At 30.6% G+C, this 24,771-nt stretch overlaps 3 protein-coding genes across 3 annotated transcripts in view; 2 read left to right on the top strand and 1 right to left on the bottom strand.

Moving 5' to 3' along the window:
• LOC102591531 (cellulose synthase-like protein E6) overlaps nt 1–7,316 on the bottom strand; it is a 17,134-nt gene extending 9,818 nt beyond the window's left edge. The window contains exons 1-2 of the mRNA XM_015307584.1: nt 7,278–7,316; nt 344–660 (exon numbers count right to left, since the gene is read on the bottom strand). Of these exons, the coding sequence (XP_015163070.1) occupies nt 344–660; nt 7,278–7,316 (356 nt within the window). The remainder of the gene's footprint in view (nt 1–343; nt 661–7,277) is intronic.
• Nucleotides 7,317–13,036: 5,720 nt separating this feature from the next.
• LOC102591207 (cellulose synthase-like protein E6) lies at nt 13,037–17,891 on the top strand (the record flags this gene model as incomplete). Its single annotated transcript, XM_015307583.1, has 8 exons — nt 13,037–13,386; nt 15,026–15,347; nt 15,581–15,721; nt 15,818–15,949; nt 16,030–16,242; nt 16,333–16,560; nt 16,676–17,023; nt 17,132–17,891. Coding segments are annotated over 8 exons (2,280 nt in total), but the record flags the coding sequence as incomplete, so codon positions are not given.
• A 2,257-nt stretch (nt 17,892–20,148) lies between these two features.
• Nucleotides 20,149–23,631, top strand: LOC102598034 (RNA-binding protein NOB1-like). Its single transcript, XM_006344837.2, has 5 exons — nt 20,149–20,564; nt 20,900–22,022; nt 22,213–22,381; nt 23,047–23,160; nt 23,277–23,631. Exons 1-5 carry the CDS (start codon nt 20,180–20,182, stop codon nt 23,421–23,423), a joined length of 1,938 nt encoding a protein of 645 aa, XP_006344899.1. The 5' UTR covers nt 20,149–20,179; the 3' UTR covers nt 23,424–23,631.
• The last annotated feature ends 1,140 nt before the right edge of the window (nt 23,632–24,771 follow it).

The raw sequence follows: 24,771 nt of genomic DNA, 5'->3' as shown, positions 1-24,771 counted from the left end.
GGCTGATTTGGGGGTAGAGATAAAAATATATTCGATTTTTTTTTATAAAATATTGAATGGGGAAGGTCGGCTACAGGTATGGTAGGATAAGAAAAAACAATTAAAGGATGAAGTAGAGTTTTGGAAAAAAAATTCCTTTATTTTGGAAGGGAAGTCATTTTCCTTAAATTTGACGAAAATGAATTGTTTTGGAAAACATTTTCCAAATATTTTAACCCAGCCAAACATGGAAAAATTGGAAAATGTTTTCCTCCAAACCAAACACACCCTTAAAGTAAAATGAATTCAAAACATAGTAATATTTATTGATATCTTAATAAGTTTCAATGAGGAGAAGTCAAACCTGAGGAAAAGTCTGTTCTTGTAAGGATAAGTACATATAACATTCCAATGAACTGACTGAGTGATAATCCAGTAGAAACCAAAGCAAAGTTCAGCTAAGAACATACATATCCATGCCAATCTCCCAGATTCACCTTTATTTGGCATATTAATTAATCTGTATAACCATATTAAACAAATACCCACAAATATTGTTGAAGCAAATAACTTGTATATAGTTTTTCCTTTAGCTTCCTTTGACTCAAATAATGGAAGATGCAAAGTTTGTTCACCCATCTCTCTCTCTCTCCAAGATACACACGAACAAACGAACAAAAACTATATATAGATGTTTTATTATTATATTATAAAGTTTAGATATGATTGACTATGGGTGGCTGAAGTTGAATATGCATTACATTCCATATATAGCTTGAAACAAAAGTTAAAAGAAAATAATTTGTCATCTTGATTTAAAGGTATTGCAATTATATTTCAAAATGTCTTTTAATTTTGTAATTTTAAATATGTCACAGGAAAAGGTAAAATTAAAAAATTATTAAAAAGAAATAATCATTCTTTCTTAAACGGACTAAAAAGAAAAAATAACTATAATAAATTGAAACATGTGGATATTTTTTTTTGTTGTTGTGTAGTTTATTTAACGTTCATATATGACAGATCGACTATGGGTGGTTGAAGTTAAATATGCATTACATATAATATATGTTCATCCGTTTAATTTTTCTAACTTATTTTGATTTAATTAGAACAAAGTATAAGAAAATAAAAAGGAAATTTTGGGGTCTGTATTTAAAGATATATCAATTGTACCAAAAAAAAATTAATCTTATGGTCTTTTATATAACATGTGAAAAGTTAAGACTATAAAGTTATTAAAAAGAAAAATGATCATTCTTGTTTTAAACTGACTAAAAAGAAAAATAGGTCAAATAAATTGAAACGGAAAAATACTTTTTTCGTTTAGAAAAAACGTCTCTTTTCTTCTTCTTCTTTTTTTTTTATAATTTTTTAATTTCAATTTTTTACCTAACATATTCAAATTATAAAATTATATAATATTTTAATATATTTTAATGTAAAATCACAAAATTAAATTTCGTATAAATTAAAATAAAATAAATAAATTTAAAAGGTGCAAGTATGACTATTTTACTATTTGTAGCTTACTAGAGGCAGCAGGAGGACCACATTAAAACAAACAATTATACACAGCGGGCCGGGCGAATGTATATTATTGATTATAATTTTACGTGAATTTAGTAATTTCGTCTCATATTATCGTTTTAATTCAAGTGTCATTTTCGATTTTCAAAGTCAAATGCTTTTTTATATCATTTTCAAATAATTTTGATTATTGTTATAATCTATAATAATATAAATTTTATTTTAAAATTTTACATTCAAATGACATTAAAAATTTAAAATATTTAACTTTTGAAAATCAAATACTATATAGATAGAGATAGAGATAGAGATAACTAAAAAGATTAAATATTTGTTGTACAATTTAATTATTATAATTTTTATTTGAGGCTGCTCCTGAAATCTATAAATTTCAAATAGTAAATTCGTATCGTGTAGCGTTTTTTTAAGGAAAAAAATATTTAAATAGACAACTCATTTTACTGTATTCTCTAAAATATCCTATCATTTAAAAATAAAAATTACAAAAATTCCTACTTTATGCAATGTATCAGTCGGATACATCACTTTACGCGATGTATCGATTGGATACATCACTTTAAGCGATATACCAGGATGTACGCGATGTATTGAAACATTACTTTATGCGATGTATCAAAATGTTGAGTGATGTATCCGAAATTGAGACGCGATGTATCAGGACATTGACGAATGTATCCGAAGTCGATATGCGATATATATAAAAGTAAAAAATCTACTAGTTTTCCAGGAAAACATTTTCCTTCATACTAAACACACCCTTAAAGTAAAATGAATTCAAAACATAGTAATATTTATTGAAATCTTAATAAGTTACAAGTCTTAACTTGATTTGTTGACAAAAAATCTTTATTTTATAAAAATCTCATGAATTTTAAATTATCTCTAGTTTTCTTAATCTTCCGCATGTCTTTACTATAATTGGGAATTGAGGGTTCTCCTACTTAGGCGTTAGAGTAGGTGCATGCATGGCCCGGTGGGTTGGGTCGTGACAAATTGGTATCAGAGCCTAGGTTACCAGTCTCCCAGTACAAGAGCAAATGTGGAATAGACTCCTGCGGATTGGTGTGTTGACGTCCACATCTAATCTTCGGAAAGCTATGAAGCATTCTAGGAATTCGTTCCATTTCTTCTCTCCTTTTGTGCGAGTTGTAGCTTGTGGTATGAGTTGAGTACAATTGGTATCTCCCGATTCCAAGTGGTATCTCAGCAAAGTGAACAGGATGTCGTATTCAGCGATGTAGCTACTAATCGTAATTAGCAAACTATAACTATATATAGAGCATAATAAGCTAATTTTGAGTGGCTATATGTGAAAATTTCCCTAAATAATTACAATTTCATAACCCAATTCAAATTAATTCACTAAATACCCATTGACTCAAAATAAATTACAATTTCAAAGTCTGAACAATATATGAAAATTCAAATAATAAAAGCACTTGCAATATTAAGGACCCAAACAAAATGCTGCAAATCGATATTATTGATGCAATTATAATATATAAATCAAAATGATCATTATATTATTACTCTCAATAATACAATAAACTAATTAAATTTATGATGGTTCATGAAGGAGATGATTATTTTCATTCATCATACGTCTTGCACAAACACATACGTGGTTAAGACAAGCAGGCAACAACGTTGGACCACAAGTGTTGACACAATCTGAAGCCTGATTACATGGTTTGTCTGCTGATTGCACTATAAAGAAAAAAGTAATAATTTTATAACTTTACTGTTACAACAGATAAAATTTAGCGATCATATATAAAATTAATCCAATGTGTGTTAGTATTTGATCATATATAAAATTAATCTAATGTGTGTTAGTATTTAAAAAAGAGAAGAAAATAAAAGAAATGAATTAGAGTAAGAATTCATACCAGATGAAATAAGAAATAAAAAATAAAGCAAAAATGAAAATCATTTTTGAGAATTGTCTCTCCATTTTTCCTTTTTGATGTTTGATAATAACTCTACTTAATTTGTTATTATCAAGAATTTATTTAGTGGCAAAAAATTGGATGTACATTAATAGAATCTATGAAGTCAACTATTGGTTTGGTAAGAAATGGATGTAAAAGGAAAGAACATTAATTTTTCAATGATTTATGGAATATGAACTATTGATTTGGTAAGAAAATGGATGTAAAAGGAAAAACATTAATTTTTTTTAAGTGTTTTATGGAATGTGGTTTCATTTATTTTTATTAGATGACCATGTTTGATTTTAAAATGTATATAGGTCCTTATTAGGTAACATGATAATTCACTTGTGTAAGATTTTTGAAATTTATATTTGTTGGTGCACCAGTACAGTTTGGAGTGGTGAAATCAAACTCAATTCGTTTAATTCATTCACATTTCGATGGATTATTGACCTTCCTATTTATTAGCTCATCTTATTTCAATTCATTAAAAATTGAATTGATTTGTAATCTAAATTGACTAATGAGAAGTCTTGTTAAAATATTATTAATTTTTTTTAAAAAAATAATATGTTATGTATAGCCATAATAATAAAAAAATAAATGTATTAGAAACTAAAATATTTTAAAAGAACAAATAAAATAATTAAAACTTAATAAAAATTAATAATTTTATTAGGAACTCTTTTGTGTGTAGTTCATTTAGCGTTTAGATAGGATTGACTATGGGTGGTTGAAGTTAGAATATGCATTACATATAATATATGCTCATCCGTTCCATTTTATTTTGACTTAGAATAGAGTTTAAGAAAATAAAGAGGAATTTGAATTTTGTTGTCTTCCTTTAAGGATATGTCAATTGTATTAGTTTTTTTTAAAAAATTATAGGTTTAAATATATTACGTGAAAAGTTAAGATTAAAAAGCTACTAAAAAGAAAAAAGATCATTCTTTATTTAAACAGACTAAAAAGAAAAGTAGGTCAAACAAATTGAACCGAGACAATACCTTTTTTTGTTTAGTTCGTTTAGAAAAGAACGTATCTTTTCTTTCTTTTTTTTATAATTTTTTAATTTCAACTTTTTACCTGATATATTCAAAATCATAAAATTATATAATATTTTAATATATATTTTAATGTAAAATTATAAAATTCAAAAAAATTCTTCACTTTCTTAAATTTTGCATCAATTAAAATAAAATAAACAAATTTAAAAGGTGGAAGTATGACTATTTTACTATCTGTAGCTTACTAGAGGCAGCAGTAGGAGGACCACATTAAAACATGAGAAAATTATGCGATTAAGAAAATTTATATTATTTAATTACTCATCATAGCTATAGTTTGCTATAATTACCATTCGCGACTAACATTATACATTAATTACGTGGGCTGACTTTTAGTTTGTATAATTAGCCACGTTTGTATATGTATAATTCTCTAGAATATACAAATACATATGTATAATATATAATTATCTAACCGATATACATATACAAATTCATCTCTCTCCCACTCCTCTCTCGCTTGCCTCTCTCCTCCCTCTCCCAATCTCTCTTGCCTCTCTCCTCCCTCTCCCAATCTCTCTTGCCTCTCTCCTCCCTCTCCCAATCTCTCTTGCCTCTCTCCTCCCTCTCCCAATCTTTCTTGCCTTTCTCCTCCCTCTCCCAATCTCGCTTGCCATATATACAAATGCATATGTATAATATACAATTATTTAACCCGATATACCATATACATTCACCTCTCTCCCACTCTCGCTCGCCTCTCTCCTCCCTCTCCCAATCTCGCTTGCATAAATACAAATACATACGTATAATATACAATTATCTAACCGATATACATATATAATCCACCTTTCTCCCACTTTTTTCCCTCTCTCTCCCAATCTCGCTCACCTCTCTCCTCCCTATAACATGTAGCTACGAATTGTAATTATCAAACTATAGCTATGGAGAGTAATTAGGCTATTTTTGAGTGGTCATACATGAAAGTTCCTCTTAAAACAATTATACACTGCCAAGGGGATGAAGGTATATTATTATTGTTTTCCCGCGTTTTAATGTAAGTGTCATTTTTTATTTTGAAAGCCAAATGAACTTTTTATATCATTTTCAAATATTTTTAATTATTACTATTATAATTTATAATAATATAAATTTTAAATATATAAATTTTATTTTAAAATCTTACATTCGAATCACATTAAAAATTAAAATTATAGCTGCTCATCAAAATAATATCAAAATAACAGTAAATAAATATATATTAAAAAAATAAGATATTTATATTAATTTTTAACAAGGTGCAATGGTCCTTGCATCTACCAAGCGATGATGTTAAGTTAATAGCATGTGAAACAAAAGGACAAACTTTGTAATAAAATATTATAATCGATGGAGTATTAGTTTGTGCAGACTTTTTCTTTATTCTAACAAAAAAAAGCCTCAAATAATTAGTATTAGTTATATGAGATACATAATTATCTTTTATAAAATACTAGTTATAAGAGTGTGTGTCAGTACGAACCTAATATATATTAATTTTTTGTTTCAATTTATGTGATATAGATAAAATTTGAAGAGTTAATCATTAAAGTTATTAATTATTGTAATTTATAATATTTTTTTATAACTTTCAATAATATATGTTACTCTGTTTGTGCCAATTCATGACACTCATAAATTTTTCATGTCTTATAGATTTTAAAATTGTTAATTATTATGACTTATAGTACTTTTATATCATTTTAAAATAATGTATGTTACTTACTTTGTTCCAATTTATGTTGCACACATTAAGTTTTATTTATCATTTAAATATTTAAAATTTTTAATTATTATAATTTATAGTACTTGTTACATAATTTTTTAATAATATATATTATTCCAGCATAAAAATTTCAACAATAAAATTATTTTCAAAACCTTCCCGGTATTTGCTTAGTATCATTGCTCATTTAGATTATTTTCAAACAAGGTGTAATAGATCACTATCCCTAGGAGAAAAGAGTTATTAAAATTCAAACAAAAATAAGCAATTTTATATTTTTAAAATAAAACTATATATATCATATTTAATTAGAGAAAATTAAAGAGAATGACCATTCAGCCATGTTACTAAAAACCAACATTCAACTAATTATCATTAAATATGGAGAATGAGCACTAAGTCATCTAACTAATTAAAAAATTATGAGCACAACTAAAATGTCACGTCATATTTTATTATAGAAAATTAAAGAGAATGACCATTCAATTATGTTACTAACCAAAATTGACCTAATTAATATCAAATATGGAGAATGACCACTCAATTATGTAACTAACTAAAAAAATCATGCGCACTAATAAGATATCACGTCATATTTTACTAGAGAAAATTAACCAAAAGGAAAAACACTCAAATATATCATCAAACTTTGAGAAAAGATTATCTGTGTTATTTGTTAAAAGTGTGGTTTATTTATGCTATTTTCGTTTGAGAAAAGACTCATCCGTATTATTATTTGTTAACTGAAATGACATAGATGATCCAAACTTTTAACATATGACATAAATGAGTCTTTTCTCAAAGTCCGATGGTATATTTGAGCCTTTTTCCTTTTAAAAAATAATTTAATTAATGACGTAGCCGAATCATAATTGATCACGTGGAAAAAAATAATTTTACCGAATCGAAAATGTTTTTCATTAAACAATAATGACATGAATAAGTCTTTTTTCAAATAGAAATGACACAAATGAGCCAAACTTTTAACGAATAATAAAGATGAGCCTTTTCCGAAAGTTCATCACCACGGAAAATACTTACCCGCACCGAATGTTTATACCAAGCTAATGCAATTTTCATTATTACGTGATTTAATGAAGTAAAATGAACTATAAATTTAAATACATGACATGCATATATTGACTTTAAACATCCAATGCAGGTAAGTTTTACCCATCACCACTGTTACTAAGCAAAAATAACCCAATTATCATTAAAATATGGACCACTCAATCACTATAAAATTGGCCCAATTTTTTCTTATTCACTTTTCTTTTCCAACCATCACTTGCCAACTTGTATGTCAAACGTATATAAAATCGAATCAAATTGAGAAAAATAAAATTGACTAGTGGTTGGTTTGACTTGATTTGGTATTGAAAAAAAAACGCGATTATCTTGGGTTGGTTTGGTTTTAACTAAAAAAAATAACCCGAGACCAAACCAACCCGACATTATATATATAATTTTAAAATTTTATTTTACTTTGATATAATTTTTAAATATTTCTAATACTTTTTCATAGTTTTTATCTTTTAATATATTATTTCAAGTTTGAAACTTAGAATTCTGAGTGGTTCAATAAAGATTATAGTTCACAGATATTGAAAATTATAATAAAATCTTAAATCAAAATCAAATTAATACTAATGCAAAAAGAAAATCAATTCAACACTAAGAATGACAATAATATTGAATAATTGTTCTTTGGTTTTACATTGGTTTAGACAATTCAAATACATAATCTAATTTTAATTTCCTTTAATATTTAGACTAATACTACTTATTAAACTTATTTTAGCATGATTTAGTACTTTTAAATTTTGATCATTTTCATTATAACTTGTTAATTTTGCAATATTTGTTTTACGCGATTTCATTATTATTATTTTTTTTGTTGGATATTTTAGTGTCATTACTCATATCATATTTTGTATTATTTTCTTAAGAAACACCTTAGATAATTGTATTTGGGTAGAACTAAAGAAATATTTGAAATACAAGTAAATTATATGTTTGTATGAATACTTTACCGAAAAAACCCGAAAAATCTGAATTTTATTGATTTGGTTTGGTTTTATAGATTTAAAAAATCCGACACAAATAAGTTTGGTTTGATATTTGAAAAATCCGAACCAACCCGGTCATGTACTGCCAAACTTTAAAGGTACATTAACTTTTGTTTTTTTTCCACATCTGGTATAAAAAACAAGAAATAAATCACAAGAAAACGAAACTTGACAAAGCTAAGAGAAAAAATCTAATTAAACACATTAAAGTAATAATAATAATAATAATAATAATAATAATAATAATAATAATAATAGAGTATAAAAGTGTGCATATATTTTTTATACATATTATATACAATGACGAATTTAGGATACGAAGATAGGGGGTGTTTTATCCTTTTTAACATAAAATCGTTATCGTTTATTTAGCATAAGTGCAAAAACTATTTGAATTATAATAATTAAATTCACAACCAATAATACTTTGAATTATATCTATCTTAATTTATGTAGTATTTGATTTTAGAAAGTTAAATATTTTTAAATGTTATTCAGATATAAAATTTTAAAATAAACTTTATATATTTAAAATTTATGTTATTATAAATTACAATAATAATTGTAAATATTTAAAAATAATATAAAAATTTCAAAATAAAAAAATGACACCTAAATTAATAATATATCAGACGAAATTACTAAATTCACATAAATGTATAATTATTTTAATGTGGTCCTCCTGAGTTGATAACAAATTGTTTTTATCTAGTAAGCTATAAATAGTAAACTAGTCATACTTCCGCTTTTTAAATTTATTTATTTAATTTTAATTTGATACGAAATTTAACGACGTAAAATTTTATTATTTAAAATTAAATTATTTTTTTAACCATTTTTAAATTTTAACTTTTTATATAACATAATTAAGATTATAAAATTAAATAACATTTTGATACAATTGTAATATCTTTAAATTAAGATGAAAAAAATTAAAAAGATCTTTTTATTTTTTTAAAACTATGTTTCAAGTTAAAATACATCAAACAAATTGAAATGAATATGTATATATTATATGTAATGTATATTCATCTTTAGCCCCATAGTCAATCATATGTAAACTATAATATAATAATAAAGCATCTATTTATAGTTTTTGTTCCTTTTTTTGTGTGAATCTTGGAGAGAGAGATGGGTGAACAAACTTTGCATCTTCCATTATTTGAGTCAAAGGAAGCTAAAGGAAAAACTATATACAAGTTATTTGCTTAAACAATATTTGTGGGTATTTTGTTAATATGGTTATACAGATTAATTAATATGTCAAGTAAAGTTGAGTTTGGGAGATTGGCATGGATATGTATGTTCTTAGGAGCTTTGCTTTGGTTTCTATTGGATTATCACTCCGTCAGTTCATTGGAATGTTATATATACTTATTCTTAAAGGAATATACTTTTCCTCAAATTTAACTTTTCCTCGTTGAAACTTATTAAAATTTCAATAAATATTATTATATTTTTAATTTGAAAGTTTAAAAGTCTAATGAATTTAACGATAGAATTATAGAGTTTGAATTCAATCTTTAACTTTAAATTTTGAATCATTTTCCTTCTAATAAAACTTAGGTATATATGCTTGGTCTGTGATTGGTCTTTTAACTTCATTTTTTTTTCTACTTTCTACTTTTAAAAAATTGCACTTCTGACCTCCCAACAACAATGTCAAATAGGCTAAATGACCACTTGGCCATATAATTAATCTAAAATTCATGTGCACTAACAAAATGTAACATCTTATTAGGAAAAAATAAGAAAAAATTACCTAAATACACATCATATTTTACCATGATCTCTAAAATTGCTTACCATTTTAAAAAGTTCCTCTCGGATACATCACTCTCTCGCTGATACATCCCTATCCCCCTCTCGAATACATTCCTCTCATCTAATACATCCCTCATCTATGTATTCGGATGTCCGCTGATGTATTCGGAAGTCTAGTGATGCATCGAGATGTCATATCCCCTCTCTGATGCATCCTCATCTCTCTAATACATCCCTCATCTATGTATTCAGATGTCCGATGATGTTTTCGAAAGTCCAGTGATGTATCAGGATATCCTATCTCCTCTCGGATACATCTCTCCCCTCTCGGATATATCCCTCACTTATATATCCAGAAGTCCAGTGATGTATTTGAAAGTATGATCACTCAACCATGTTTTTTTTCCACTCGGTGTCCGGAGATTATATTGAAGCCCCGACTAAATCTAATTGCGCACTGTAGAGCTCATTTGCGGATGACACTTCTAATAGAATTTTCTCCATACTCAGAAATCAAACGCAAAATCTCTAATTAAGGATAGAGCAGTTTCACCAATGCACCACAGTGGTTACAATTTAACCATGTTACTAAACTAACATTGACCTAATTATCATTAAATATGGAGAATGACCACTCTCAGTCATGGAACTAGCTAAAAATTTATGATCACTACTAATTACTGAAATGTCACGTCATATTTTATTATAGAAAATTAAACAGAATGACCATTCAATTATGTTACTAACCAAAATTGACCTAATTATCATTCAATATGGAGAATGGCCACTCAACCATGTAACTAGCTGAAAATTGGCCACATTCAACGGTTTTTTCCCAAGTACTTACTCATTAATTATATAGATTTCATAGTATTTTTTATATATCTATATAGGGGTGTACCTAATTGAACTGAAAATCGAATCACTCGAATCAACTTGAAAAATATAATCTAACTAGTGATTTAGTTTGACTTGGTTTGATATTGAAAAAAAATTCTAACTATACTTGGGCTGGTTTAGATTTAACTAAAAAAAAAAACTCGAGATCAAACAACCCCACACTATATAGATAAATTTAAAATTTTATTTTATACATAAAAATATTTACTTTGATATAATTTCTAAATATTTCTTATACAAGATTTATACATTATGTAAGTGTATAATTTTATCGTGTGTATAAGTACTGTTGCAGAAAAAAAGAGCTATGAGAGTGTGTATTTTTATAAAGTCCCTAATATTTATTCGCGCGGGACATTTACACTAAATTAATGTAACTTAAAATAATGAAGTAATACTTTGGATTAATCATGTATATTCATACACATGATACGTATTTATAAATTTGATATTCACATCAATATAAATATTTTTTTATCATAGTTGAATGATTTTCTGAATAATGAACTCATTTATTTCCAAAAATTATTAGCATTTTGAATGTTAAATAAATAAATAAAAAAGCTCTCTACATTTGTGGTTCTTTTGTTTTTTATGTTTATTTTTCAAATAATTTTGAGATTTTCCAAGTTATTCTAATTCATGTTGTTTATATGGTAAATTAAGCTGTTTAATTTTTAACTTATATACGATGATAATTTAAAAAAAAATTAAATCGTGAATATATTTAACAATATAAAGAAATCTTAACATTATAATTTTTTTATTTTTTTATTTTTTGATTTTCTATCCGATGTTTGTAGCCTACATTAAAGCTTCGATTAAATTCAAATCGCGCAATTCAAAATCTTTTCGAAGGTGACGCTCGTTAATATAATTAACTTGACATAGCATGTTATTATGTTTTTATTCTCCAAATTAAATTTACAAGATAATCATCTGTCCACGTGCTAACATCATGTTGTCCTTTTGTAGAGGCAAGAGTCACTGCACCTTTTTAATTCTTTTATATTCTCCTTGGCCACTCCCTTTTAATCATTATTTTAAAAAAAAAGACAATTAATATATTTATTCCATTGGTTAAAATAATTATATTTATTAGTTAAATGTATATAATTTTTTTTTATGTATATCTTATATGTATTAATGAGCTCCTCAACATTCTCGCTCCTAATATATAGTAAATCAGGTGTTTATAAATTTCAAGAGCAACCTCAGATAAAATTATAAGAATTAAATTTACAACAAATATTTAATAATAATTTTTAATCATCTCTATCTTAATTTATATAGAAATTGATTTTAGAAAGTTAAGTATTTTTAATTTTTAATCTAATTTAGATATATCAAAATAAAATTTATATTATTATAAATGACAATAATAAAAAAATTAAAATATTTAAAAATAATTGAAAAATGACACCTAAATTAAAATGGAGAAAACAATATATTAGACGATACATTTGGCCCCGCCCGCCTTGCATATTGTATAATTGTTTTAATGTGGTCCTCCTATTGCTGCATCTAGTAAGGTACAAATAGTAAAATAGTCATACTTCCACGTTTTTAATTTATTTATTTAATTTTATTGATGTGAAATTTAAGAAAGTGAAGAAAATTAGTAAATTTCGTGATTTTAAATTAAAAATATTTAAAAATATTATATAATTTTATGATTTTAAATATGTCAGATAAAAAGGTCAAATAAAAAAATTATAAAAAAAAGACGTTCTTTTTTAAATTGACTAAACAAAAAAGTACTCTCGATATTTCAATTTATTTAATCATGTCTTTTTCAACAGTTCTTTAATATTTAATTTTTATATAACATATTTAAGATTACAAGATTAAAAGATATTTTAATAAAATTATAATAACTTTAAATTAAGATCATAAAATTCAAACGTTCTCTTTATTTTTTTAAATTATGTTATGTTCTGAATCAAAAATAGATCAAACAAATTGAAATAAATGTGTATATACTTTATGTAATGCATATTCAACTTTAGCCACCCATGACCCATAGTCAGTCATATCTAAACTTTTTTTTTTGAATCAATATCTAAACTTTATAATATAATAATAAAGCATGTATATAAAGTTTTTGTTCCTTTGTCTGTGAAGTGTATCTTGGAGAGAGAGATGGGGAAACAAACTTTGCATCTTCCATTATTTGAGACAAAGGAAGCTAAAGGAAAAACTATATACAAGTTATTTGCTTCAACAATATTTGTGGGTATTTTGTTAATATGGTTATACAGATTAATTAATATGCCAAGTAAAGGTGAATCTGGTAGATTGGCATGGATATGTATGTTCTTAGCTGAGATTTGCTTTGGTTTCTACTGGATTATCACTCAATCTGTTCGTTGGAATGTTATATATACTTATCCTTATAAGAACAGACTTTCTCTCAGGTTTGACTTTTCCTCGTTGAAACTTATTAAGATTTCAAAAAATATTACTATATTTTTAATTTGAAAGTTTAAAAGTCTAATGAATTTAACGATAAGTATTAAACAGTTTGAATTCAATATATTTAACTTTAAATTTTGAATTATTTTCCTTCTGATAAAACTTGGGTATATATGCTTGGTTGGTGATTGGTCTTTCACTTTTTTAACTTCAGTTTTCTTTTCCTTTTTTTCTACTTTTTACTTTTTATTGACTTTTTTAATAGTATGATCTCAATTTGTTGATTTTCCACTTTTTGCCCTGTTTGAAAGTTTTTTTTTTCGTTTGCTCAAAATCCACTCTTAATTGAATTCATGATTTAGCTTTTAAGTATTTCGAGTTTGCATTCGAAGTTCTATCACAACTTATTTGATTTGTGGGTTAGAACTTTGAGGAGTTGTTTGGTACATTTTTTCATGCTATGTATAACATATACACTCTGTTGTGTATTGAGAAGTGTATTACCAATATCATGAATTTCTAAATGTTAGTAAGCAAATGGATTTAATACATGCATTAGCATGATATTTACCCCTCAAAACCCCCTTTTTACATCTTTTCCATCAAAATATTTTTGTAAATGAATATTTTTATATAATGAATGCTATTTTAATACACAAAATCAAATAATGCATAAGAAATAATCTATGTATAATTAATGGAAACATAACTAATATAAGTATTACTAATACATTATACATTCTACTAAACGACCCCTAAAAGTCTTACTTTTTTTGTTTTGGTTAATAAAGTCTTACTTTTCTTTTTAGTTTGTATTAAAAAAACATCTCTTCTTTTATTTAATAAGTTTTTCAATTCTATGATTCTATATGGCAAGTTTAAAAAGGCACTACAATATTGACACACTAAGACACTTGAAAATTGAAACATGGAGAACCCTTATTTAGTGATTTTTAACATATGTATATATCATCCAAATACAAAAAAAATTATTTGGATGAACCCATAAGGGATTGTTTGATAACCTGGTTAGGAGAAATACTATACATGTATTAGATCTTGCATAAGTAATCTCATTTGGTAATTGGTTAGGAGTTAGGACTATATATAAAACTAATACGATGCTTGTTTGAAATTTAGAAATATTCATAACTAAAATCTGTACAAGTTATAAGAGAATTGATGTATAGTTTTATAGTACATGAAACTAAGACACTTGAAAATTGAAACATCGAAAATACTTATTCAGTGATTTTTACCATATGTATATATCATCTGAATCCAAAAAAAATTATTTGGATGAACCCATAAAGGATTGTTTGATAACTGATTAGGAGAAATGTCGCACATGTATTAGATCTTGCATAAGTAATATCATTTGGTAATTGGTTAGGAGTTAGAACTATATATAAAACTAATACGATATTTGTTTGAAATTTAGAAATATTCATAACTAATACCTGTATAATTTATAAGGGAATTGATGTATAGTTGTATAGTATATAATAAAAAATGGAATAACTAAATCCTGTATAATGAATTTCTGCATGAAACAATACATAAATATCCTCATAACTGATTAATGTATTACTAATACTTGCATAACTACACCGACTCCTGATTTCGACTAATTATTTGCAGATACGAGGAGAATTTGCCAGACGTAGACATATTCGTTTGTACAGCAGATCCAATAATGGAGCCTCCAACAATGGTGATCAACACAATATTATCAGTCATGCCATATAATTATCCTACTCAAAAGTTGAGTATTTACCTTTCTGATGATGGGGGTTCACAATATACATTTTATGCTCTTCTTGAAGCCTCTCAATTCTCTAAATATTGGATACCTTTCTGCAAGAGATTCAATGTGGAGCCTAGGTCCCCTGCTGCCTATTTTCAACATGATGCCTCCAATTTAAATGACAAAGTTTTTGCACAAGAATGGTTCAATATCAAGGTGAGAACTTGAGATTTGAGAAGAGGTAACAATTAAGTCATGACTCAATCAGTGGCGGAGCCAAAATAATTTGACTAGGGGTTCAAAATAGTAAACACATGAACTAGTCGAAGGAAGTTTAATACTGTAGAGTTTTGACACGACAATTTGATGAGTCATTTCGAGTTCAAATAAACAAATGAGTCATATCTTAGTTCATCTATATTAATGTGTTCCTTGTAAACTTTTTTCAGAAATTATATGAAGATATGAAAAGCAGGATTGAAGCCTCCATAGAAAATGGTAGCATTCCCAATGAAATTAAGGCTCAACACAAAGGGTTCTCAGAATGGAACACTAAAGTTACAAAACAAGATCACCACTCAATTGTTCAGGTACATTATATATGCTTTTGTTACTACAACAGTTATTAATTAACGTCGAAAATTAACAGAATACAAAAAAGAGAAATGTAATATGTATCTTTTCAGATTTTAATAGATGGAAGGGATCATAACATGGTCGACATGGATGGAAATCGACTGCCAACACTTGTCTATATGTCACGAGAGAAAAAACCAAATTTGCCACATAACTTCAAGGCTGGATCAATGAACTCATTGGTAAATCAAGCTATGAAACTTATTATTAGTAATTTCTTGTCTCGATCTTTTTAACAGTATAAATTTGTTTATGTGTGTAGATACGAGTTTCGTCACAAATAAGTAATGCACCTATCATTCTTAACTTGGATTGTGACATGTACTCGAACGATCCAGATGCAATAAGAGAATCACTGTGCTTCTTCATGGATGAAAATCAAGGGCACAAGGTAGCCTATGTTCAGTATCCTCAACGTTACAATAATGCAACCAAGAATGATATTTACGGAAATATAGCTCGAGTTACTCATGAGGTAAGTTGTAGAAATGATTCTTTGACAACCCTCTTTTAACAATTTTTTTGTATATAAGACAATTTAGAAACTTCAAATCTCGACATGTAGATTGAACTTGCTGGTTTGGGAGGATATGGAGCAGCTTTGTACTGTGGCACGGGGTGTTTACACAGAAGGGAAAGTCTTTGTGGTAGAAAATTCTCTGAGGATCAAACATTTGAATGGAATAACAAGCTGCAAGAAAAATCCACCTATAAAACTGTGGAAGAATTAGAGGAAGCATCAAAAGTTGTTGCAAATTGTAGCTATGAAGAGGGGACTCAATGGGGAAAACAGGTACTAATTCCTAGATACCGTCAAAGGGTGTAGTGGAATGTTAAAACATTCATCCTGTTTTGATAGATGTTTCGAGTTCGAGCTCTGAGAACATATGTTTGATTTTTTTGTCCAGATGGGGCTGTTGTATGGATTTCCTGTGGAAGATATAATCACAGGATTAACAATCCAATGCAGAGGATGGAAATCAATATACTATAAGCCAAGTAAACCTGCTTTTTTAGGTGTTGCTCCAACAATCTTAGATGTTGCTCTTGTTCAACATAAGAGATGGTCAGAAGGCATGCTTCAGATTTTCATATCCAAATATTGTCCCTTCATATATGGCCATGGCAAAATCAAATTGGGTGCCCAAATGGGATATTGCATTTACCTTCTTTGGGCCCCTCTATCTGTTCCCACACTAACTTATGTGTTGGTTACTTCTCTTTCTCTGCTTCATGGCATCCCCTTATTCCCAGAGGTAAATCAACTTACGTGACCATCTTATCTGAAAGCTTAAACTATACTTTTTTCATGACCATCACCTTTTATTTACTTAATTATGTCTTCATCACTCATTATATTGCAGGTGTCAAGTCTGTGGTTCTTGCCTTTTGCATATGTTTTCACCGCCAAGTTTGCGTATTCTTTGGCTGAATCCATTAGCTGTGGTGACACACCCAAGTCATGGTGGAACTTGCAAAGAATGTTGTTGATTCGAAGGACAACTTCATACTTCTTCGCGTTCATAGATGCAGTGATTAAGCAATTAGGCTTCTCTCAGACAGCATTTGCCCTCACGACAAAGGTAGTAGACGATGATGTACAGAGGAGATACGAGCAAGAGATGATGGAGTTTGGCAACTCATCTGCTATGTTCACAATCACAGCCACACTTGCATTGCTTAATCTAATTAGTTTCATTTGGGGAATGAAGAAACTTGTAATGGCTGCAACACTACAAGAAGTGGGAAATGTTTTGTCACATGTGATTCTATGTGGATTAATAGTTATAGTGAATGTGCCAGTGTATGAAGCACTCTTTCTCCGGAGTGATAAGGGTAGTTTTCCATCCTCCGTTCTGTTTAGGTCTGTCGTCCTAGTATCAATATTATGTATGCTGCCTATCTTTTAGATTGTAATAGGACATGAAACTTGGGTTAATAATATTGTAGTTTTAGAAGATTTAGAGAAGTAGAAGAATAGATGAAGGTTCTTGATGAACCCTAAGAAGAATATCTATTTAGGTCTGTCGTCCTAATGATGTTGTTATCTTGTGTACTGGATAACAGGACCCCTTGATCAGGTTGACCCTTTATGTATCTAACAATTCTCAAAGTTGCCTCCTTTGTTTTTTTTCTTTTTTGGTTGTTGAAGAAACTGACTCATGGTTTGCGCACCAAATGAGATATCAGGCCTGATCATAGTAAGATAGAGGAGCTTTTGTATCAATCTTTGATAAGCACCTTGATCACTTTTTGTAGTTTCTCAACACTTTGTTCTCCCCCTAAATCTTAAATTTCAGAGTTAGTTGCATATCATTTTCAGAGGCCCTTCCTGTACATTTGCATAGGCAACCAAAGACTCTTAAATGATGTAGAGAAGGCTTTCTGTTATAGAGTTACACCACTTGGTAATCTATTAATTATATATACACTGCAGTTTGAAAACACAGACCCCAAAATGAAGTTATATGTGTTGGAAATCTTACGGAGGTGTTTTGTGATAATTTCTTAGTGAGGTTTCCAATTATATATTTTTAGATCTTAAATAATGACTATCTAATTTATTTTACGAAGAGTTTAGAAAGAATTAATAGGATGATATTGACAAATTTCTCTTTGAAATAGGGCTTTTCAAAATCAAACTGAAATTAATCATTAGAACGGAAAAAATTATTGATTGATCGATAATGGATTATTGATTTAGCAATTTTGATAATGATTTTACTTTTTTATTATCGGGTTATCGTTTCTTACGATTTGATTTTTTTTAATGGGTTAATAGATAACTTTATAGTAATTAACTAATAATATTTATATCATTTGACATACGGAAAATGGTCAAAAATGCCCCTGAACTATGCGAAATAGACCACTTATACATTTCATTACATTTTGGGATAAAAAATACCCCTGCCGTTATCTTAAGAGACCACAAATCCCCTCAAGAGTTAACAATAGTGATGTGGCATGCCACATGACACTAATTCCGCCACCTACGCTTGCCAACTAGGATACCCACTAAATTTTGACCCAATTTATAATTCAAATTCTAACCCATTTTTGCCAGACCCGATCCACTAAAATTAAGAGGCCAATCTCATCTTTTCACCTCATTTTGGTTATTCAATTCAATAGACCACCGGCTAGGATATTTTGAAGAACACAATTTCGCTTAAAGAATTCAATTTAGAAGAACCCGCTAAACTTCTCCATCAAAGAATTTAGTTTCAATTAGGACTCACCCCCCTGCTGAGAGTGATCGGCCACCCTAGAGAATAAATTCATACTGGACTTTTTCATAAATCCCAAATCAGAGATATAAAGAGATTTTAAAAAGAGAGATAAATTTCATTACCATAACATTTTATTACATTAATTAATTAATACTATGAACAACAAACATAATTGGCAATTCCAACCAACCCTGATTAATTAGAGTACAATGTAAAGGAAACATAAATTATTCTAGATTTCAATTTCTAGAGGACAACACAATAAGAAATTGATTTAGATCCTCCACTGCGTCGTCGTAGACATCGCCGTAGCAGGAGATGTCGTCAGATATGTTTGCCTCTTAAGTTTAGTGGGTCAGATCTAGCAAGAATAGGTGAGGGTTTGAATTATACTCCCTCCGTTTAAAAAAGAATGACCCTATTTCCTTTTTAATCTGTTTCAGAAAGAATGACCCATTTTTTTTTTTTGCAACATTTTAACTTTAACTTTCCATGTGGCATGTTTAAGGCCACAAGATTAAAGGGCAATTTTGTACATTTGACATAACTTTAATTTAGGATCACAAGATTCAAAAGTTTTTCTTTATTTTCTTAAACTCCGTGCCAAGTCAAACAAGGCCATTCTTTTTGAAACGGAGGGAGTATATAAATTGAGTCAAAATTTAGTGGGTAACTGGGTAGCCTAGTTGGCAAGCTTAGGTGGCGAAATTAGTGCCATGTGACGTGCCACATCATTGTTGTTAACTCTTGAGGGTATTTCTAGTCTCTCAAAATAATGGTAGGGGTGTTTTTGATCCCAAAATGTAATGAAGGGTATAAGTGGTCTATTTTGCATAGTTCAAGGGCAATTTTGACCCTTTTTCGTTTGATATATAAAGTTCTTAACTTAGAGTTCAGTTTCATACTCAGGTTGTCTCAAACTCTCGCTTAATCTACATGTGATTCGTGTTTGATTTTAATGAAGATGTAATTTATCAACTCACATTCATCGTTCATTTGATCTTTCACCTTATTTCTATTTTTTCTTAATAATAAATCGCAACTATTAAATAATAATCGAACCGATAATAATTAATAACCATGAACCAATAATCAATAACTCAATGTGTATGTTTATGTGTATAACCAATATTCTAAACGGCTCCTTGTAGGGTTTTAGAGTTTCCTTCTCCCCTCCGCATGGGCTCCACAGCCATGGATACCCAGCCTCCTCCACCACCACCATGTTGGAGCAGCATAGTGAAGCAACGACCGCCGCCACCTCCACAGCCGCAACTTAGTACTACTCCGTCCACCGTGACCGCCGCCGCAGCTGCAGAAACGGCGAAGGCAGGTAACGGAGTTTTGGTAGGGAGCTGCAAGTCGACGAAGGGGATAGCGGTGGCGGTGGTGGACACAAACGCTATAATTCAAGGCGGAGATAAGCTGAACCATTCTGCTGATCGGTTTGTTTCGATACCTGAAGTGCTTTCAGAGATTCGTGACCCGAATTCCCGTCGTTCACTCAATTTCCTTCCGTTCACTGTTGATACCATGGAGCCTTCCCCTGATTCTCTTAAGAAAGGTTGGAAACTTTTCCTTTGATAGACAATTGGTGTTGTTTTTGAGAATGGTTGTTTATTCATGCAAGTTTTGATTCATCGAAAGAAACACTACAGGGAAAATATGTGGGATAGTTTTGATTTTGATTTCGGTAATTTTTTATTTATCTTGTTTGTTTGTTATCAATTTACCTCTCAATGGGTATGTCTGATCCCAATTTTAGAGTTAAGAGTCTAACTTTATCGAAAAAATTGTAGAGTTAGTCAATAGTGTTTATAGTCTAGTTAGAGATTTGTTCGTCAATATAGAATTTTTTTTGTATATTTGTTGAATATGATGTGTTACCTGGCTTTGCAGTTATCAGCTTTGCAAGGGCTACTGGTGATTTGCACACACTTTCTGATGTGGATCTCAAGCTCATTGCTTTAACTCACACATTGGAGGCTCAATTTCATGGAACTCAACATCTCCGAGATTGCCCTCCACCTATTCACCTGGTTAATGTGAAAAGGTTGCCAGAGAAGGACTTGCCTGGATGGGGCGCTAACGTCCCTAATCTGAAAGAATGGGAAGCAATAGAACATGCACTTGATAATGGAGCAAACACCAACTCTAGAATTCTTCCCTTGAAAGATTTGAGTTTGAATGTTATCCCTCTTGATCAACAAAGTGGGAGAGATGGTTCTGTCGTGAATGGTGGTGATTCTCATTCTGAGAATCAGATGGCTGCGGATGATGGCTTCAGTAAACCTCAAAAGTACTCGCCACAGAAAAAAGAGGTGAAGATTGAAGGTAAGAAGATGGTTGCTGACGGAATTGATGCATCACAGGGACAATATGATGATCATGGTGATGATTGGCTACCCGCTGTGAGCAGAAGTACTCATAGGAGATTTCTCAGACGAAAAGCTAGACGTGAAATGTCTGAGACATCATCTAAAATGGATGATTTGCAAGATGTAACTGAAAATACAGTAGATGAAAACCTCAACAACTGTCAATGCGACAATATCTCTATGCACCATAACCTTGAAGAAAATCCCAAGGCGAATGCTGAGGCTGGTAAGGTTTCTGAAGTAAGAGATGGTGAAGAACATTTGTCTACGATTTTGAGTCAGATGCGGCTTGAAGAAAATTCTGCAAAAGCTCTCCAAGAGGATGCAGATGTAATCATTTCCGTTGAGGGGACTGAATCAAATGATGCTAAGCAAGACAGTAAAGAATTTGAAGAAGATGAAGGGAAGAATTTCGACTGTGCTGATGGAGGAGGGGAAGATGCAGAGATGGCCAGCCAGATGGATGAGAGCATTGAGACATCGTTTGTGGATGATAACAGTAGTGAACAAAGTTGGATGTTAAAATCCTTGTCCGAGTCAAGTGTGGCCTGTGTGACAGCTGATTATGCAATGCAAAATGTTATTCTTCAAATGGGTTTACGCCTTGTGGCACCTGGAGGAATGCAGATCCGTGAGCTGCACAGGTATGTAAAAGCTGCTGTGATATCCATTGTCTATTGTTCATGTCATAAACTTGCCAGAATTATCATGAATGCTGCAAGCGGACCATTGACATATTCCTAATGATCCAGTCAATACACTGCTGCCTTAGATGCTAGGAATCCTCTAATATTTGATTGCATCATTTGCTTATAGTGGCATATCTATTTTCAGGTGGGTACTGAAATGCCATGCCTGCTATAAAGTGACAACAGATGTTACTAGGATTTTCTGTCCCAAATGTGGAAATGGAGGCACCTTACGCAAGGTAGCAGTGACTGTTGGCGAAAATGGTATTGTGATTGCGGCACGCAGACCACGTATATCCTTGCGAGGGACAAAGGTGAGAAATGACATCTCCTTTCCTAAAAATGTCCGAGTTTTACACTTCTATAAATCACAACCCGCAGCCTAATTGAAAACAGTAACTCGTTACAAAATCACTAACTAAAATTTAGAGAGAACTTCCATGGTTATGCTTCACAGACCACTCAAATTTGATTCTTGAATGCATTCTGTTGTAATTCAATTGGGAAAAACAGAAGCAATGTACAAAAAAAGTGACAAATATGAACTTATCTAAGTTACACCCAGCACATAACACACGTGGAGGGGACCTCAAATGTGTACAATGCTTAGCAATCCTTGAAGAGCTATGTTGCTTGGACTCTTCAGAAACGTCGACGGTGCGTGTCGGATCCTCCAAAAGTAGTGTACATTTGGAGGATCCGACACGGGTGCAGCAGCAATTTTGGAGACTCCAAGCAACTTAGTTTAAGAGTCTTATCAGACGCGGTAGCCAATGCTTGGAATCCTCTCCAGTCCCACCTAAATATCCTAGAATCTGTGTAGCTCGGACACTTTAAAAATGTTGTCAAATCTGTGTGGATCCTCCAAAAATGTTTAGCTTTTGGAGGGGATCTGTGGCACACTCGACAATATTTTTGAACTTATTCCGAGCAACGTAGCTAGAATGTAAAACTTTTTTACTGATATCTCCCTTTGCAGTTCTCCCTGCCTTTACCTCAAGGGGGTAGAGATGCTGTTACCAAGAACCCAATATTACGTGAGGACCAGCTTCCGCAGAAGTATCTTTATCCTAAAACGAAGAAGAAGAACAAGGTTGGTTTCAGCAAAAATGTTCCTTTATCTTCTCTTTTTTGTTTTTAAGTATTATGATGAACATTTTACGTTTAAATTTCCACGTTGCCTCAGAAGTTTTTATTTGTTCTTTGTAGGGTGATGACATATTTACTCCGGACACTATTTTTCTCAACCATACTAGTAAGAAGGCTCCTCTGCAGCCCCCTGTTCGCAAGGCACTAGCTGTTTTCAGCGGGAAGAGGAATCCTAATGACAACCATTATTCTCACGCTAAGCATTAGTTTGAATTTTTTGGAACCACTCTCATGAGTTCACATTTTTGTACAAGCGATCTGTGTTTTCTATACTAGTCCATTATATTATGGTTGGATGCCCTGAAGATTAATGTGTTACCAAAACTTACATTACAGATTATTTTGGCTTGTTTGTGGATGGTCTCAGTAACATGGGATACAGTTTGATTACAAATGAAATTGAGTTTCTGCAGTCCTTTTTGTTTCCATTCCAAGTCTACTGTCACTGCAAGAAATTTGACTATGAACGATAGGAATTTAGCCGTTAAAAGTGTAATTATTACGACTAAATTTTTTTTCCATGCTACTTTCAATTTAATATTAGCAAGGGATAAAATGCGGATGTTAAGAACCCAGTCGCTATGATGAAAAAATAGGTGCTGTTATATCCCTCCTAAATCACCGCCATGTCCCCTACCTACCCCTTCTCCCACTGGGAAAAGAGAACAGATCGAATATCATTTAGAGGAATATCATTTAGAGGAATATCATTTCGGCCAAAAAAACAGTCGGACACACATATCACTCAAAATCCATGTATTAATAACACACGGAAAAAAAAAGAAAAATACATATTTCTTATTGCGGGCATCGTTTGAATTTTGGCCGAAATTTTTTGTGGGCATCCGTGACAACCTTAATGGCGTGCGTTGAAATTTTCAAGTTAAAACGAGGCCTGAAACGAGAAATAACAAATTTTCAATTTTTCATGTGCGTATTACTCATTGTGATATTCATCTCGACGGTTTTTTGGCTAAAATTTTTTGTGATGTCCATGACAAACTATTTAATGTCGTACGTTGGTTCGGACATATATCGGCATTTTCAAGTTCAAACGAGGAGCAACACAGGAAATACCAATTTTTCTATTTTTCAACTTTATATTGTGATTCCAATGATTTTTTGGCCGAAATTTTTTGTAGGCGTGTGACGACAAGAAACGAGCTTGCAAACGTCAGCATTTTCAAGTTCAAACGAGTCTTGAAATAGAAAAATATTGATATTTTCATTTTTTGAGTTTTAGGTGATCCGTGCGTATTTTTGACCGATATTTTGATAGGCATCTGTGACAAGTTCACCCACTAAATCGACTCGAGGCGAGGCCACCCTAGAGGAGGCGGCCCACCGACTCTCCCGAGGACAACGACTCGTTGCGAGGCCCTAACCCCGAGGCACGCTTCAAAGGTCTGTCCCTCACCTCGAGGTGACCACCCCGAGGCTAGCCCCCTGGCCTCGAGGCCACCCGCTCCGAGGAGAGCCCCCCTCACCCGACCTCGAGGAGGCCTCAACCCACCCTACCTCGAGGAGGCCTCAACCCACCCTACCCGAGGCCCCG

This window comes from Solanum tuberosum, unplaced genomic scaffold, assembly GCF_000226075.1.
Source record: "Solanum tuberosum cultivar DM 1-3 516 R44 unplaced genomic scaffold, SolTub_3.0 scf00056, whole genome shotgun sequence".
In the NCBI taxonomy this organism is placed as follows: domain Eukaryota; kingdom Viridiplantae; phylum Streptophyta; class Magnoliopsida; order Solanales; family Solanaceae; genus Solanum; species Solanum tuberosum.
The sequence above is the reverse complement of the archived record's forward strand: the minus strand, read 5'-3'. Positions and strand labels throughout refer to the sequence as shown.